We start from the raw sequence: 19,630 nt of genomic DNA on the forward strand, positions 1-19,630 counted from the left end.
AAAGGGGATGCATTGACCCTGAAGCCAAGTGGAACTGAGGGAGGGAGGCTGGGCTCAGCTGGTTATGCGGATGTCAGCATTGTCTCCTGTCCCTGGAGATCCTCTTCACAGTGGCTTTCTTCACCAAGAAATCTATTGACAGGCAGTGGCAGCATCCTGCTAAACAATGTAAGCTGTGTTGATGCCACCTCTTTTTGCACTACATTAAGTAGTGGCAGCAAAACACAGAAACATGCACATCGGGACAGCCATTAAGTTACCTGGTCCTCATTGTCATGAGGCAAAAAGAGGAGCAGTCCAGCAAGGGAGAAACACCAAGTTGTCACCTCATAAAGCAATTTCTCTTCCCAAGTGCCTGACTGGTTTGTAGAGTCCATCTCCTGTCCAATCTTTACTTCTGGCTATGCAGTGGTGGCTATGCAGCTGATACAGGGAGCTGATCTACTCTGAATCTGAACAAACTGAAAGACCAAAGCTGCCCAGCATGGAATAGGTGGCTGCCGGTGCAGACATGATGTGTCTATTGAGGATCTCGTCTAGACTTAAGACTCTTAGCTTTCATGTCTCCCAAGTATTCTGCATCCTCTCTAGCTAGTAATGCTGGTAGTCCTCTTCTTTTATCTGCCTTGAATTGCTCTAATAATGCAGAGTCCTGGGTGTACAATTGTTTGTGCCATCTTGTCCTCTGCCACTGAGGTTTCAGGGAGATTCGAGGGTTCTTACAAGTGTCCCAGGAAATGCCAAGGAGAGAGGTTGCTGGCAAGGGACGGCACTGGCCTCTTATCACTGGTGAGGTTCTTTGTTTAATATCAGTCAGTGAAAAAATGTTTGCTTGTTTGTTTTATCCCCAACAGTCCACTTTCAGAAAGTATTCTTTTGCATTGGGGATATTGCCTAAGTCGGTCTTGACTTGGGCTCATCTTTGATTCCTCACAACCTTCCTAATATCTTTTTAACCTAGAGACATTGAGTGCAGGTTTTTTCCATATCATTCAGCAGGTTTACTCAGAAGTAAGGGTTATGAAGATTAGTGTGACCTATTTTTAAAGACTGTAGTTCTAGGCATGACTTACTTGGTCATAACTCACACTGTGTTCAATGAGACTTTACATTGAGAAAGTGTGTATAGGGTTGCAGACTTAGAATCGTTAGAGACCAGTAAATACTTTGAAAAAGATCTGTGATGATAGGGACTTTTGAAGAAAGGAATGTCATGCTTATTTGACAGAATATAGTTATGTATGAGAGGCATACATGTTTGGTTTATTATGAAAAGTATCTTTTTGCACAAGAGGCATTTTAAAAAATGATCTGATATGCCACAGATGCCACTGATCCTTTGCCCACCTACACAGCTACCTCACTGCTATGATCAGTGTACAACTAAATATACAACAGAACAATAGAAGCACGTAGAATCAATGTGTTATTTGCTTTAGTTTTCAGTGCAATAAAAATCTAAGTTTTCCATGACTGGAGGCAGATGGTGGTCTACATCAAATATGATCAAGTTTAACTGTCTAGATGTTTTCGGTCTAAAACTCCAATCATCTCGTCAGCTTACCTAGCACTGAGCCATTCTGGAAGTTATAGTATACAAACATTTGGTGTCATCATTATTCCTCCTCCCCAAATTGGAACTCATGTCAATACCTTACTCCTGGACTGAACCCAGTTAGGCATGCCATGGGAGCTAAGAGGTGATATTGGTAGATAAAAAGATAATAGATGGGGTGAGATGAACTACCTGGAATGCTGAATATGTTTGATTATTCAGGTGGAGGTGATCTTTGTGCCTCAATAGTTAACCTAATGATACGATGAAAGAGAAAACAGTGAATAGAAGAATGACCTGAGTAAACACTTTACTATCAAATTCATGGAGTGTTCTTAATTATTAATTTGGACTAGAGTTGGGTTAGATCTAGATTTAGCCTTACTGAGAGCAAACCCCCACAAGTCAATGAGACTAATTAGACATAATTTTAAGAGTACATTCATTTCAGTGGGTCTCCTCTGAGCATGGCCCAATCTTGCACTAAATCAAGGGTTTGACTCATGCTCTTCACAATGTTGTTGAACTCTAGCAGCATTAACTAGCATTGTGAGGAATGTTGGAACTGCACTTATAAAACATCTGGAGGACTGAGAAAGTTATATCCCTCTGCTGTATCTTCAGTTTTAGTGCAGCCCTTTGTTGTGCAACCATAACATCAATGACATTTAGTCTGTTTTGGAAAATCATCCAGTTAAGATTAGACTTTTGAGAAAACAGCTCATGAACCTTATCAGAGAAAGAGGGTGTCTGGACTGGATTAATCATCACAAATTCAGCAGCAGCGACCTTGTCTATTTTTGTCACAAGTGTTTTTGCACTCCTAATATGTCACATGCAGCTATTGCCCATCAATAGACCCACTTGAGTTTATATCGGTCTGCTTGTATTTTCCTCATTAAAATGTTTGCCCTAACAAAATTTAGGTTTTCTTTCAGTATTCATAAAAGTTCAAAGTGATTTGTTTTACTGAACCAGCAATGTTACTTCAAACATTTGTATCTGTGTTGCATTTTTTGTTAAATGTGTATTATATAACAGTTGTACCGTAATGTCCAATTTCTTTCTGAGTCAGAGTTTGGGGAGGGGAAAAAACTGCTTCTCCTGAGATGGTATGCACAAATCTGGCCATCTTGTTATGACAAAACCAGGCTGTACAATTTGAACAGCACTTCAAGAGATTTCTTCTCCAGATCACAATTTAAATGTCAAATTGATTTTTCATGATTTTCAAAATTTGTGCAACTGTAAATCCCCTGCTAGAACTTTTAAAAATGCATTCAACAAAGCAAAATGCACTTATCTGAGACCAATAACTAAAAAAGCTATCTGCCTTGCAATAATTCATGTCAAGTGAAACCTTTCTGAATTTTCTCCCTTCAGAACAAAAATAAAGGGAATCAGGATTTACATCCTCAGCTGGTTAGGCCCCTCCATTAGGCAGCCATCTCTACTGCATGGTGTAGATAAGGGAGAGGGTGCAGGTCCTGACTTTTCTTCTCTATTGGCAGAGAGAGGCAGATATGTTCCAGCAGACAACATTGAACCATGCACCCCAAATTAGCCTTCTACCCTCAAGCATTGCTGAAAATACTAGGCCATCTCTAGTGTTGAAATGTAAGATGCATCTACTTATTCTGTCAGTTTCTACAGATAAAAAGAGAATATTGTTCCAGTCCCCAGGCAATCCAATTTCTTCAAACATACACGGGAACAACCATTGCAGTCTAAGGAACAATAAAACAGATGCTTCCTTGGTGAGTCACTACTTGAAGCAACAGCATTCTGCCACAGACCACAGATTTTGAGCAAGACAGATGAGCATTATTGATGAGAAAATTCTGCTGAAAAATGAGGTGGAGAGGAATGTAAAATGGAAGCTGAAAACAAAGCTTGTCAAGGGAGTTCAGTTACAAAGAAACTTCCCATATTTTCCCAGACTGTTACCTTATTTCACCTGTTCCAAGGTGCATTTTTTTTTGTTTTAGAGGCTCCAAAATGGGGTGTGCCTTACATTGATGGCACTCTGGATTTGACAGTTTGGGTTGTTTTTTAAACTGTCTTATCTACAGGAGAGGAAGAAGAAAGGCCCCAGCACCAAGTGGCTCTGGTTTGGGTTTTTTATTATTATTATTACCTCTGAGAAAGGAGGAAGATGACAAGAAGGGCGGGCCTCATCCTCAAATGGCTCTGCCGGGCCCGTCAATTTGTCCTTAGCCCCGGCCAGTCTGACTGAGCTAAGCACTGCTTCTTGCTTCCTCTGCCTCCCCAATAGGTCCATAGAACCCGGAAAAAAGATTAATGTAGACAAGATTACTTCCGAGTTGAAACAAAAACAAAGTATTATGCATGCAGAGAAAATTCTAAAAAAAAATTCAAGGAATTTTTTTTATTTTAAAAAAAATGAAGCTTCAAAAAGGGGTTGGTAAGCCTTACATTTGATAGCACTTTAGATTTGGTGAACTATAGTATTTTGTGCTGCCCTGAGTAAGTCTCCCAATGAGGTTTCTGCTCAAAATGGTACTTTGGTCTATGAATGACTGCTCTAAAGTGACAGCATCAGTTCATTTTGCTTTGGAAAAGGGAATTAATGCATTAAATAATACATCAAGGAATATTTATTGGAAGTATCTCTGCTTTCCTGCACAACAGAGCTAAGGAAATATGGCTTTCCAGATGTTGTACTGACACTTCTATCAGCCTGAGTGACCAGTGCACACTAAAACATGATGGCCCAGCATCTGGAGAGCCACATGTCCTCCCATCCCTACAGTACCCAAACTGACTAGAATACTTATGACAAGCATGGTATTGTTCTTAATCCATTTGGAGATCAAGATCAACTGGCCAGATGGATACACAGCCAGTCCTCCACATTTGCAGGTTTACAGGTGTCACGACCCAGGCTGCAGAGCACCAATAACCTTACACAGAGGCCAGAATCTATCTAATATCTTTATTAAGGAAATATATAAAGTTAATAAAAACAAGTATAGGAAATAGTCCAGAAGTAGACCTTTCAGGAAAGGTCAAAATTAGTCCAAAGAAGCAATGTCCAATATGAAATATTAAGGTCCAAAGTTGTAATCCAATAACCGAAACACTCACTTGCCAAGCAAGTGAGGGGAGATGACAAGGTCCTTTAGTCCATGAACTTGAGCAAGGCTGGGAAATAACTTGATTCTTGGAACACAAAGCTTGATTCAAGGCAACAAGGAAACGAGGAGCAAGAACAAGATCCGTGGCAATTACTTGGCGAGGTCCGGGAAACAAGGCAAGATCCGGGGAGAAAACAAGGCTGAGAACGAAGGCTTGGAACAGGAACAAAGGCTTGAGAGCAGGAGTAGCTGTCCACACACGCTGCTCCGGTAGCTGACAAATTGACTCCGCAAGATTCCTTCGGGAGCAAGGAACCTAAATAGGCCTCGTTTTCCCACCAGAGAACACTTCTCTGGGGAATCAGAAACGAAAGTCAATCTCTGTGTCCAGATGTATGACTCCCTAAAATTTCTCATGGAAGCAGGCTTAATCATCTGAATGCTTTGCTGCAATTCTCAAGCTCCTGCGATTAGCCTGCTGCACTCCTTTTTGCTGGAGATAATAATTACGGCGCGAAAAAGGGGGAGAACTCGACTCAGGGCTTGTTTGGCAGATTTCTGGAAAGGCTCAATTTCTGGCTGGGATAGTTCCTTTTCTGGCTGAAATGGTGGAAAACCCAAGTTTTCCTCTTCATCAGTCACAACAGCACTAGGAACGGGACTACATGGCCCATGAGTCATCACAACAGGCACAAAACCACTATAAAAGTAAAATATAAAATAAAATGAAAAAATACTAAGTTTTTGCCTGACAGATTTTCCAGCATGACTCTATGATGAACTTCTATCAGATGCTGGTCATAGTAGGACCTAAAGATCTCTAGACATATTCTCTTGAGAAATGTTTAGGTCATCCAGCATGAGTGGATGAAGCGGACTATAGAGTCACACTGGAAAATCTAGATTCCTAGTGAGAACATTTAAAATCAAATCTGGAGGGACAACTCTAGTACAGAATCTTACTCCAAGGAAGGGAGAACTCTATCACCTTCTGAACATGGCTGAACTCTAGCCCTGCTAATGCTTCTCACTTTAGATATCTGCCACATCATGTTTAGTTTGCACTTGAATTTAATACAGTGAAAACAAAATTGGGTATAAATGCACTTATATTGAGAATAAGACTTAAGTTAGTAAGGAATAAGGAATAACAATTATAACTGTTGGACTAACTTTAGATCCATCTCAACAACTGGAAATGCACTTCAAGGGCTGGCATCCTAAGACAGAAGAGTGGCTTGTAAAGGCCACAAATAATTTAGTAAAGATTAAGTATTTATTGTGGTGTAAGCTGTTGTTGTTTAGAGCTCACTTCATGAGCTGCATGAAATGGTCTAGACTAGAGTGGCATTCACAATATGGATAGGACCTACAAGCAAAAAAATTGCAGAACCTTGGTTTCAATTGTGGGGTATGAGTTACAAATAGAGTAAAATGTATTTCTAAGCTATGTCCTTGTCCTCAGGAGACAGAGTGAGAAAAACAGAGGCTGTTGATACAACACAAATAAAGGACAAGCAGTGACCCTAGTCATTTATTTTCTGCAGTCAAGCTAAAAGTGTTTTTCAAAGCTTATCATATAAGCCTTTTTCAGTTTGAAATTATTATGTACTTTTATTTCCTTTCAGATGTCATATCTGTTTGGCTGCCTTATAAGACATTTGAAATGTAACCATTCAATACTAACACAAACAATATGCCTAGATACTATAGTTATGATCAGCCAAGGTAACAGCTGCGTCCTGATACAATTGGTTTTTAATAACATAATACCAACTACTACAGCAAGAATCCAAAATTCATTATAGCTGCCAGGACTCTAAAGACATTATCCTGGAATAATACATTTAACTTTATTTAGAAAAGACCACTAGGCAGGCCCAGCTTATTCAAGAGGATCCTGGAATAAAGGTGCTACTTCTGAAGTTCAGGGTGACTGAGAGCATTGCACAATTGTAGCAGTTTGATGCCACTTTCAACTGTCATGACTCCTTTCCATAAAGTCCTGTGACTTGTAGTTTGGTGAGATGTTTAGAATTCCTCACTAGAGAGTTGCGATGTTATCATTCATAGAGTACATTATACTTTGCTAGTAAAAGAATCCTAAGTAGCATACTTCGTTGCTCTGTCTCATTGGATTCCAGAGTTTCCTTTCAGTTATTTGGTATAATTATAGGATTACAAATAGCAATACTTGTCTCAGAGGTTGCCTGATGCTGCTCTTTCATATATACAGCTCATATTTCCTTTCTGTTCAAACTGTCGCCTTCCAGCCTCTTACTTCCCTGACTCTTCCTTCCAAGAGGCAATAACATTTCAACAGGATATTACACCTCACAAACTTACAAATCTTAGCATTTCACAGCAGTTGAAGTAATATCAAATTACTATAACACGTAGAGATACGATCTCAAAAAAATGTTTCCATAGATTTTTTTTTTATTTATGAAAGCTTGCAAAATATCGGGCATGTTTTAGTGACAGAAATAATCCTAGTCCCACTGTTTAGCAGAACAAGGCTTTGAAAACCGAGTAAAACAGCTGCTCTTGTTTGTTTTAAAAAGAAACATATTTTATAAGCAGCATATAACAAACATGGCTTAAGCACAAGTGATAAAAGCCCATTTAAAAATAGCATGTAGAAACTGATTTGCTTGTGTTTTATAACATACATTTGACACACAATTTGGGAATTACATTTTTATTTTTCTTCCCAGACACAAATGATGATGTTGACAACAAAAATTACAGCTATAAATAAATATTTCATTGAAATGGCTAACACTACCATCGGGTTGGAGACAATAAAGGAAGCTCTCGAAAATATAATTGACAGCATCAATTGTACCTATTGGGCACAAGACTGAAACAACAGAAGCTTGAAACGAAGTACAAAAAAATTGTTGACATTTTGGCTCAACATCACTGCACTCTAAATGGATTTAGTACTAAGAGTTTCAGAATGTTAATGCCTTCCATTATCATCATGTTTCATTCATTAAAATGCACAGGCGCCATACAGAATATACCTTAGCAAAGTTCATGTCTTTGCTTTTAAGTATATCCTTTTCATTAACATTGTTACTTTAAAAATGTTCATACAATGGTTTAAATGTGGATGAGTTGTGCTTTTTTCTTTTTTTTTGCTACATCAAAATGCACCAAAAATTCAACAAAGTTTTAAAACACCAGATCAAAAAGGAACAGCAATAATATGTGGATGCCTGATAAAATCGTAAGATATTTTCAGGAACCTACAGAACTGAATAGCTGTGAATATTGGCATTTCTTTTATATTTCTTGGAAACAGTATTTAGGCAGCTAAACTTTTAAAGGCACATTCAATTCATTCTGCCGTAATTAAAATCAGACAATACAACTTTACAAAAGTTATGTTTTCATATATACATCGCTTTTGCCTATTTCTAATTCATCTCTGCATTTATGTTAGATGGATTGTGTTGTGTTGAATTCTATATACAAGCCATTTTTTTTAAAAAAACATACAAATTGATAGAGGTAAAATCAGTTTAACGTGAACTATCACTCACCCTGCCCCAATTCTAATTATATGTGATAGTGCGTGTATCAGCAGCAATCTGACTTTGCCCTTTTAAAAATTCATGACAAGGCCCTCACACTGTGGGCATCAGTGTCATATTATGTTATTTGGGGCCAATTTCCTTCAAAAAGCCTTTTATTTAATTATTACGTATATATATGTGGCAATTCTCTACAAAAGTGGGTTTTCTTTTACACAGCATTCATGAAAGCATACATTACTTTGATTGCCTTTTTAGTGAAACATTACCCTAGAGAATCAGATTCTATAAACTGAGATTCACAGTCTCCGCACTGAGCTTCCCACCACTTAAGCTGTGTATCATTGCTATCATATGAGAGTGTTTGTTCAGTTCTTCCTGCTGGAGTTTGACCAAGCACTCCTTTTCTTCCAATCGCCCTTCCAGCTGTGACTTCTGAACTTCCAAAGATGAGGCCTAGAAGTACATATTACATACTATTCAGCAATCTCTCTCTCTCTCTCTGAAAAGTCTATCACCTAGTAAACTGGGAGAATGGAAAACTCCGTTCATGGGTTAAATTAAACCAGAACTAAACAAGTTTAATGAATGTGGCATCTAAACATGACAGAACACTGTAGCAATTAGATAAAAAAACTACAGACTATTAATTACTTTTTAAAAAATGTTGACTATATTTGGGTAAGATGTCTTAATTTGTAAAAAAAAAAAAAACACTATTGCTGTTGCAGTATGAAAACAGAAGTGAGTTTATGATGTTAAGTGCAGAAAGAACAGAACAAAATTAAACCGGAATGTTTGCACGGCTACCATAAGGCATGAATAAGTATGATACTTTACAGAAGCATGCCTTAAGAAAAAATAATTGAATCACAGTAATCTTGAACTGAATTAACATACTAATTTTTGATACTCAATTTGGCATAAGCTGTAAGCAACAAGATCAAAAGAATAAATCAAATTGTTTTTAAAGAAAAGGACCTTGTTTGGTTCATCCTTTCCTTCATAGCAAAGAGTTTAAGAAGTGAAGCACGGAGCTGCAAAGTGCAGTGAAAGGCATGCTTTTGCCAATAATGCAACCACAAGTGATCAATCAAAGACAAGATATACTGCAAGTTAAAATTCAAAGTAACAAATCCATTTTGAGAAACACTATAGATCAGCCCTGCTTTAAGCAAAGTGTCTATTAGATTTGGGGGCATTCTGATTTTATCTGTTGCATAAAACGGATTGGGTTCCAGCACTATTTATCTGACAATGAAAACTTGCTCCAGTCTCATGCCTTTCTATAAGACTGATAATGAAATCCTTAACAGGCTATTCATAAATAAATCTCAAAGTCCAAAGGGACTTAATGCTATGTAAATGAATTGCAACCTCCATCTACACCATTCATACAATAGTATATATTCCTAACTATGGTGTCCAGATCTTTAGTTCTTTTGCTTTGTTAATCATGACAGCAAATAAACTTCCCAAGGTAACTTACCTTAATGCTAAGTTCTTTCCTTGCCTGTTCTGTTTTGCTCAGTTCTTTTCTAAGGATGTCTATGGTCTCCTCCATATCTGCTTTTTCCTTCTGCCTGGCTTTCAATTTTTCTTCCTGAATCTTTGCCTTCTGTTGCAGACCTTTTGAAAATAATTGAGAGAAAGCCATGCTTTTGCCTAGTACCTGAAAAACACTTTTGAACAGCGAGATTCCCACACGCTACTATTGAATTAGACAGTACTGCCACCTACTGCACATCAGTCATTTCTTTCAAAGTCTTCAGCATTTACCAACTTAAATATATATTTTATAGTTAACTACAAAAACATGTTGAGATATTTGATCTCCAAAGCATCTGTTACAGCTGTCTGGTTACACTATGTAACAAGTTGTTGTTCCTGGGTTATAAATGTAATTTCCTAATTGGTTCCATCATAAAAAAAATAGGGAAAGCTTATTAAATTGCAAAAACTCTGTTTTTGTGAGATGTACTGCAGCACATTTTGCTATAGTTTTTCAATGAATATCTCATCAAGTCTCAACCAATTCAACATTGTCTGTGGCAGCCACAAAAATGAAGTATAATAACTACTTTCTGGAGTATAACAACTACTTTCAAAATACAGTAGAGTCTCACTTATCCAACATAAACGCGCCGGCAGAACATTGGATAAGCGAAAATGTTGGATAATAAGGAGGGACTGTTAATTGTTGTAATGTAAAAAAATTTTTTTAAAAAAATTAAAAAATGAGGGATTAAGGAAAATCCTATTAAACATCAAATTATGATTTTACAAATTAAGCACCAAAACATCATGCTTTACAACAAATGGATAGAAATAGCAGTTCAGTACACGATAACGTTATGTAATAATTACTGTATTTATGAATTTAGCACCAAAATTTCGCAATTTATTGAAAAATTGACTACAAAAACATTGACTACTAAAAGGCAAACTGCATTGGATAATACAGAACCTTGGATAAGCGGAGCTTGGATAAGCAAGACTCTACTATAAGTACCATACAATTAAACAGGAATAACACTTTCAAACCAGGAGCAGAGCATTTTTTAAATTTTCTATGAAAATGTTGTTAACAAAGGTCATTAATCATAATTTTTGAAATACAGCTTTACAAGTCTTTCAAAAATCATAATTTCCTTCAACATAGGATGAATATTGCTTGTATTAGCTACTGTAAATACAACTTGGTCACCATAAGTGCAGTATAGACAGTATTGCAATGATAACTGTTGTTGATTCATGAATTCTGAAATGCTTTTCTTGGGCCTGAGCTGTCGTATCTGAGCAAACCTGTGGATGGGACTTGTGTACTATACTGAGATTGGGGAACTCCATTAATGAGCACAGAGTCACAGCAGAAAGTATCTGTGTACAATTACAGAAAGTGGCTGTTGCATATTCAAATATTTATTCTGAGGCTTTGTTCTCAGGTCTTAAGAATACTTTGTTCTTCAAACATCAAAAGATTGCCTACTCAGGAAAGGATTCTAGGCGACAAAAATAATTTCAATTATATTAGAAAGATATTGTTACCTGGCTATATGTGAGGAGGGAGAAAGGGGAAGAGAAACTGAGTGGAGAGGTATGTATGATTGTTATCTATTTATCAGTCAGTCAATGCAAGTACTGTACCTTAACATTTTTTAAAAAGGAACTATCTTCTCTGAATAGAATGGCAAAAGGTAACAGCTTATTCCATCCTGGGAAAATCTAAAAGAAACACCAACTCCACTCTACTCTCCTTTTCTAATGCTTGGGTGGGAAAATGGCAATGGCCTGGGGCAGCTGATTCCCTGAGGCATTGCTGATTCTTTCTGTTCTCCTTGGAAGGACCAACTTATCCACAAAAATGCAAAACCTGCCCTCAACATACACATGAGTACATACTAAGTTAAAGAAGCTACAGGCTTTACATGTAGCCTAAACTGAGCTTGACTTTGTCACTGAGACAGGTTTGAGCATGGCCAAAAGAATCTTACTAGAGTGGCTAAGGAGATCTAAATGCAGACATACCTCCCTATCCATAGCCCTGTTAGGGAAGATAGGATAGGAACATAAGATTTTCTTGATTGAACTTTTTCCTGACTGACTGATATCCCTGAAAGCTAACTGAAGTATGAAATCTTCAGTATTGATGTCATTCTTGCTGTAGTCCTGGTAGATGACACTTCTGTAGTCCCACAGCTTTTGCTATATCCCTCAAACCTACCTACCACACCATTTGAGATCTTTTCAAAAAAAATCAAACAGGGGCATTGCAGATAGCAAAAATACTCTAAATGTGGTTCTGTATCTGCATATTGAGGACAATATGAAAAATCATAAAGTCCCAGGGATACCTTTCCAGAAATTATGACTTTAGTCTTAAAGCTTTCAAATATACAAGAATACAATTGTATTTTGCCCCTTTGCTCAATAAATCAAGATGTCAAATGAAGCCGATACAGAAGCAGAATGCTTTAGCACGAACTTACTTGATATTTTTGCATCTTTATCTTGTAACTGTTTGTGCAGTTCTTTTCTCTGCTCTTCTGTTTCCATCAATTGAGCAGCAGTTCTGAAAAACATTGAATATTAAAGTTCTTCCACAGATGAATTTAAAAGAAGCCCCTTTCCTTGTCTTCAAAGTGAAAAACTACAACATTTACTGATACTGGCAAAGAAAGTTTTCAATTATATACTTTCTGCATGTAGTTTAGTGAAACATTCCTTCATTTTGTTATCCACGGAAGACAAACTTTTCACCAAGCAGCTAGAGGCAACTGTACATCTACACTTCTAAGTTGTAACCTAGCATTTGAACTTGTTATGTGGGAACATGGTATATATAAATAGCGGAGATGTTATTTTTGCTGAATTACACTATCATGTACATAGGGTTTTTTTTTAACTTTATCCTCCTTGACATTGAAACATCATGCATTAGAAAGTAAAACAACCACAGATCTTATCTCTCAACTAAACTGAAAGGCAACATATAAGGCAGTGTTGTTTTCCACCATCATTAACGTCAGTTGGGTTTTCCCCCTTCCATAATCCATTCCAGGAAACGCTGAATGAGTCTAATTCTGAGCTACCCAAATGAACACACAATTTCATTTCTTTCTTTTTTAAAAAAATGATAAAAGAAAGGAAACTTAGTTTGAATTCCCTGCCTTAGAACAAAGGTAAATACATACTTAAATATGAAAGAGCCCCAAATAAAAAGTATGCGGTATGCTGATGATACACAACTCTGTCTTCTTTCCATCCAATTCCAAGAAAGCTATTTCTGTACTAAACAAGTGTCTCCTATCAAATGAACTCGATGAGGGTAAAATTGAAACATAATCCAAACAAGAAAGATGTGCTCCTATTTTAATTATGTTTTAAACTTGTATTTTATTTATTTAAATTAATATTATTATTCTGATTGTTTTACATTATTATAAGCTGCCTTGAAACCCATCTTAGGAAGAAGGTGGAATATAACTTCAACCAATTTGGGCTCTGCAAGGGACTTTCAGAAAAAAAATGTATGCAAACATCATTTCTCAATTACAACTCAAATTGTATCTCATATAGATACAGTCTAGCCTAACTGTACTCAACTGGACCAAATTAAATACAATTTCTGGAAAAATTTCCTCATCCAATCAGCCTTGGAGACAACTCACTAAAAATATCTCTTCTAAACACAGCATGGATTGGGATAGGGGCTGCTGGAGGAAAGGACAATTTGCCAAAACTAGGCGGAAGAACTTTTCAAAAAGTCTTTTCTGGTGGAAGAACTGCCTAAACTTGACAAGAAGGCCCTGATACAGATCGACCTCTCCTTCTCCACCCACCAACCTCATTCCACTTTTAGAAGCCTCCTGAAGCAGGCTTTTTGAGGTTGTTTCAAGAAAGGGGGAAAAAACCCTTATATAGCCCTCCCCTCACAAAACATAAGATCAATGTGTGGTGAGTGGATTGAATGAATTGTTTGAAGCATATTAAAGTCTGGCAAGGCTGAAGACACCATTCTAAAAATGGGGCCTGGAAAACTGCTTTATGGAGAACAAAGGAGGTGAAGAATTTGTTAACTTTGGCATCAAAAGTGCTAATGAGAAAAAATGCTAAGATAACTAACCTGAGAACTTTGAGCTGTAAACAACACATGTGTACCTAATCAAAGATCATGAAAACCTATACTTCCAGGGTTTATGAGGCTCCAGTAGGGCTGAGACGAATGACAGAGGTCATCTAAACAACCAAATAATGGATAACCAAAAAAAGCTCTACATAAAAGACCCTTTTCCTTTTCGACTGTGTGCCAGATCCGCCTCTCTTCTACCTTACTTACTTACTTAGGCGATCCCTCGTAGTTCGAGGATGATTGTCTTCCATTTCTGTTGTCTTGGGGGTGTGTCTGTAAGTGGCTGAAGAGACCTATTCTTGATCTGCATGTTCTACCACAGTGAGGACATCGGTTTCTAGGTGGAAGGAAGTCCCACTCCCGGTCAGGGTTGGCTTGATGGGCCTTCCTCTTGGCATGTTTCTCGCTTAAGCCCCCCATTCATGCCTCTTCGGACTCCACAGCACTGCTGGTCACAGCTGACCTCCAATTAGAGCGCTCAAGGGCCAGGGCTTCCCAGTTCTCGGTGTCTATGCCACAGTTTTTAAGGTTGGCTTTAAGCCCATCTTTAAATCTCTTTTCCTGCCCACCAACATTACATTTCCCGTTCTTGAGTTAGGAGTAGAGTAACTGCTTTGGGATATGGTGATCGGGTATTCGGACAACGTGGCCAGTCCAGCGGAGTTGATGGCGTAGGAGCATCGCTTCAATGCTGGTGGTCTTTGCTTCTTCCAGCAAGTTGACATTTGTCCGCCTGTCTTCCCAAGAGATTTGCAGGATTTTTTTGAGGCAACACTGATGGAAACACTCTAGGAGTTGAGTGTGACATCTGTAGACCGTCCACGTTTCGCAGGCGTACAGCAGGGTTGGGAGGACAATGGCTTTATAAACAAGCACCTTGGCATCTCTATGGATGTCCCGATCATCAAAAACTCTCTGCTTCATTTGGAAGAATGCTGCATTCGCAGAGCTCAAGCGGTGTTGTATTTCAGTGTCGATGTTGACTTTTGTGGAGAGGTGGCTCCCAAGGTAACGGAAATGGTCAACATTTTCTAATGTTACACCATTAAATTGTATTCCTGGCTTTGCAGAGGGATTAGCTGGTGCCTGTTGGAAGAGCACTTTGGTTTTCTCAATGTTCAATGAGAGGCCGAGCTTCTCGTATGCTTCTGCGAAGGTGTTTAGAGTGGCTTGTAGGTCTTCTTCTGAGTGTGCACAGACTACGTTGTCATCGGCATATTGGAGTTCTATAACAGATTTGTGGTGACCTTGATTTTGGCTCTCAGTCTGCTGAGGTTAAATAGCTTGCCATCTGTCGAATAGATGATTTCCACACTGGTGGGAAGCTTCCCATCAACAAGGTGAAGTATCATAGCGATGAAGATGAAAAATAAGGTAGGGGCAATAACGCATCCCTGCTTGTCACCTGATTCCACCTTAAATGGGTCACTTTGGGAGCCGTTGCTGTCCAAGACTGTTGTCATCATGGAAGAGCTGCAGGATGTTCACAAATTTGTCAGGGCACCCGATTTTTTGGAGGATGGTCCAGAGAGCGCTGCGATTCACTGTGTCGAATGCCTTTACAAGGTCAATGAATGCCATGTATAGAGGTTGATTTTGTTCCCTGCATTTTTCTTACAGCTGCCATGCAGTGAAGATCATGTCCTGTTCCTCTGGAGGGACGGAAGCCGTTCTGGGATTCTGGGAGGGTGTCTTCTGAAACAGGGAGAAGGCGGTTTGCAAGGATTCTGGTGAGAATTTTCCCAGCGGAGGTTACCAGGAGCATGTGAGTATGAATGTTGAATGTATGCGTGAAATGTGTATCCCCTTTGTTTGTGTAATATAGCTATAATAAAACCCAGTACTGTCTATGTGTCTATGTGTCTACTTCTTTCTTTGAAAGTTCCTGATGTACTCTGTTCCACTGAAAATGGTTCAAAAAGTACTCATGATGCATGTGATTCTGAAAATCTAAATCTAAATCCATAATAAAAGCGAAAACCCGTATGTGTGTATGTGGCACGGATGTCTGCTCACACAGACAGCCTCCGGCCTCCACAAACAGGCTATACTTCCCAGGGTTAAAAATCTAGCAAGTCACTCTTTTCCACTGACATTGTTGTTACAGCGAGCGCCATGAAAATGCAACCCAAACCCTGCCAATGTCCTTCCCAAACACTACAGCCCACCACCTAAGGAATGCTTTCATTTGGGGACCATTTCCTCCTAGATTTTGCTTTTTCTTCCACCACAGGCAGGCATCCCAGGGTTCTCCATTGCTGTGGAATTTGCATGGCCCCGCCCACTGCCCTTTCCTTTCCAATCTCTCTGCATAACAAACAGAGCACAACTGAGCTGCAACTAAACTTACTGGAGGAGTTTAGGGATTGACTCCACATGGTGGAAGTTGTAGTTCACCCTGCATCAAGTCAGAGCACTGTCACTCTTACTGGGGAATATACAGGAGTTGTAGTTCACCTATACCCAGAACGCTATGAACCCAAACAAGGATGGGTCTGGGCCAAACTTACCATGCAGACTAGATATGCCCAGATTTGACTACTGGTGGGTTTGGAGGGGAACTAGACTGGAAGTTCAGGAGTAGTAGGTACTAAGATTTATAGTTCACTTGCAATGAATGAGCATCACACTTGGCACACAGAGCCCCCATAACCAATACAACATATTGGATAAGTTTGGGGAAAATGGAGTTATAGTTCACCTGCAACCAGATAAACACTGACCCCCACCGACAATGCACTAAGAGCACACTTCACACAGAGAAGCCGCATGACCTACTGAACATACTGCAGGTATTTCTAGGAAGGGGCCTTGATTTTGGGAGTTGTAGTTCACCTCCATCCAAAGACCACTGAACCCAGCCAATGACGAATCTAGACTTGCCACACAGACTGAATTTGGCACACAGACTGAATATTGCCTGCTGTGACTACTGATAGATAGGGAATCTGGAAATTGCAGTAGTTCACCCCCATCCACAGAGTACTGCACCACACGATTCTGGGAATTGTAGTTCACCCACTCCAAACAGAATACATAACATTAAAACACAAATAATACCATTCTCAAATGACCCGGGCATTGCCGGGTCCCCAAGCTAGTAACTAATAGAAATACAAGTTAAGTAGGGACAAACACTTTCTTGTGGTGCTGAATTGGCCTAAGAGTATATTTACAGTACATATGGTATTTATTTATTTATTTATTTACTATATATATATTCCACCCTTCCCACCCCAAAGGGGACTCAGGGCGGATCACAATGTACACATACATGGCAAACATTCAATGCCATATGAAGATAGAGACAAAGACAAAAACAGAGACGCAGAGGCAATTTAACATTCTCCAGCTTCCAGAGGGGATGCTCGATTCCGGCCACAGGGGGAGCAGCTGCTTCATCATCCACTGTGACATCTTGATAGATACTTCCTCATTCCAAACGGCAGCTGGATGATTTTTATGGTGTCGTAAATTAGTTAAATTAGCCTCCCTGCAAAGCGGTACCTAAATTCCTACTTGATAGATGCAACTATCTTTTGGTTGCTTAGGTCAACAACGAGCAGAGGCTATTTTTTTTAATGGTCGGGTGCTCACTCTGACACGGGCTGGCTTCAAACTCATGACCTCTTGGTCATAGTGATTTATTGCAGCTGGGTACTTAACCAGCTGTGCCAGTTTAATAACTGCTATGCTGTTTAATAAGCTGCTATGGTTCTATGGTTATCCTGTTGAAAGCTGGAATTTCTAGTCTGGTGATGGGGCCCAGCATTGCCTGTTGGAAAACTCATGTCTATTTCTCTGAAGTAGCTCTAGAACATTCTGGCAGAGAATTGTAAGCACTTTTATCAAGTGCACATTAACACATAAGAGCAAATGTTCTTTTACAATGAAGTTGACAAGCTGACTAAATGAAAAGCTGAAATGTAATTCAATAGGATGAAATAACCAGACAATACATCTCATTCAAATTCAAAATGCCTCAAAGCATATCACACAGAGATGCAAAACTGAACTTAATAAAAAGATAACAACCTTTAACAAATATTTAGTAACACAGTTGGTTCTCTGTATCCATGGATTCGGCATCCATAGGTTCAACCATGACTCAAATATATATATATTTTTAAATTTAAAAAAAACCCCAAACCTCTATTTTTTCTTTTTATCTAAAGGATGTCATTGTACATTAATGGGACTTGAACATTCATGGATTTTGGTTACCTGCAGGAGATCATGGAATCAAGCCCCAGCAGATACAGATACGCTATGCAGTATAATTTCACTTTTACTGCAAATTAATTTGCTCTGTTCTATAGTCCTCACAATCTAGAAAGAATGCTAATAGGCAAGAAAAAAATTGGATCACACTTCTAAGTACATTTAAAAGGCTACCTTAAGCAGTGTTGATAGAAATTGAAGCAGTTCACTGAAAAACAGGCTTTTTCAAACTGAACGAGAGGTGAACTTACTTGTCATTCTGTTGCTTGAGCGACTCGTTCAGCTTTTTTATGTTCTCAAGTTGTTTATTCAATGAATTACACATTAGCTGCATATCATTATATTGCTTTTCTATTGCTTCATACCTAAAATGTTTAAATTATTGTTATTAAATTAGATGACTATTATGCGGGTTTTCATAACACTATTTTGATAACACGTTAAGAGTTCCTACTTTCAAAATTAGAAAATTTTGTGACATTCACATCAGTTGTCTGTAGGCGGGTGTTACAGCAGAAGCATGACTTTCAGTACAAGGCTTAAATGCAATGCTGATCATAGATTTCTGGCACAATCAATCCACTGCTTAGAAAATTATTCATACTTTTCCATGTAACACATTACAGGTAAATGTACATCTGGTAAAATGAACTGGGGTCAGTGTTCAGGATTCCAGGCACCCAAATATGTGCGCTTGCGCGTGCTCTCTCTCTCTCTCTCTCACACACACACACACATACACTCTCCCCCTTCTCCATGACAGTCCATGGTTACTGAACAGATCTGTTGCTCAGGGGGGAATTTATCCTCTTTCTCCCAGTTTTGCACATCTTGATGTTCCTTGTTTTTCAGAGGCTATTTGGTTTGATTTTTATCTGCATTTTGCTATTAAGAGTAAGTGATATAGGTGTTCTCACAAATGAGCTAGAGTATTTGAGTTACTGAAATAATTCCTGGCTGAGAGTACCTAGTTGATCTGAATTCATTTTCTGAGTGATTTTATCTTAGGAGAGAAGTTTCATATTCATATGTGGATGGATTGCTACTTTACAAATTGCAATGAGTTTTTACAAATTGTGGATCACGTTTCCTAGTACCATTTACTTCTTCTGCATGCTAGAATGGAATAACGATTACTGTTTCTCTTGTCAGACTGATATTGTGTTTTAACTCTGAGATTTTTCCTTACACTATACGGCTGTTTCTACCTTATTTGCACATGTAGAAATTCTGCAAGGATGTTTTAGGAGCACATCACTTTGGTAAAGCACATACAGTCATACAACATGCTTGTCCAGAGGAGAGAGTTGTCAAGGATTTACTTATACATCTTTCAGGATAATGAAACATCTTACTTTTGGAGAAGATCAATTGAAGATCTTTTTAGTAGCTCATGTTCTTCAGCTATAGTCTGCAGCTTTCTATTGTGTTGAAAGAGCTGTTCAATATCACTTTGTGCCCGTTCAGATTCTACTTGCTGCGCTTTTAACAATGCCTCAAGATCTTCATTTTTTCGTTCAGCTTCCTTCAACATTGAAGCAAGAGTCCTAGCCTTTTCGAAAAACATAGAAAATTATTCCAG

General features: G+C 38.6%; 1 protein-coding gene across 2 annotated transcripts in view; it reads right to left on the reverse strand.

The window, feature by feature from the left end:
* Positions 1-6,393: 6,393 nt before the first annotated feature.
* Positions 6,394-19,630, reverse strand: part of cip2a (cellular inhibitor of PP2A) — a 31,572-nt gene continuing 18,335 nt past the window's right edge. The window contains exons 17-21 of one of the 2 annotated variants that reach the window (XM_003219084.4): positions 19,404-19,600; positions 18,300-18,413; positions 12,185-12,267; positions 9,685-9,824; positions 6,394-8,651 (exon numbers count right to left, since the gene is read on the reverse strand). In XM_003219084.4, the coding sequence (XP_003219132.1) occupies positions 8,481-8,651; positions 9,685-9,824; positions 12,185-12,267; positions 18,300-18,413; positions 19,404-19,600 (705 nt within the window). In that variant the 3' untranslated portion in view covers positions 6,394-8,480. The other variant, XM_062974865.1, reaches the window with a different exon arrangement.

The sequence above is a fragment of the Anolis carolinensis genome, chromosome 3 (genome assembly GCF_035594765.1).
Source record: "Anolis carolinensis isolate JA03-04 chromosome 3, rAnoCar3.1.pri, whole genome shotgun sequence".
Classification (NCBI taxonomy): Eukaryota; Metazoa; Chordata; class Lepidosauria; order Squamata; family Dactyloidae; genus Anolis; species Anolis carolinensis.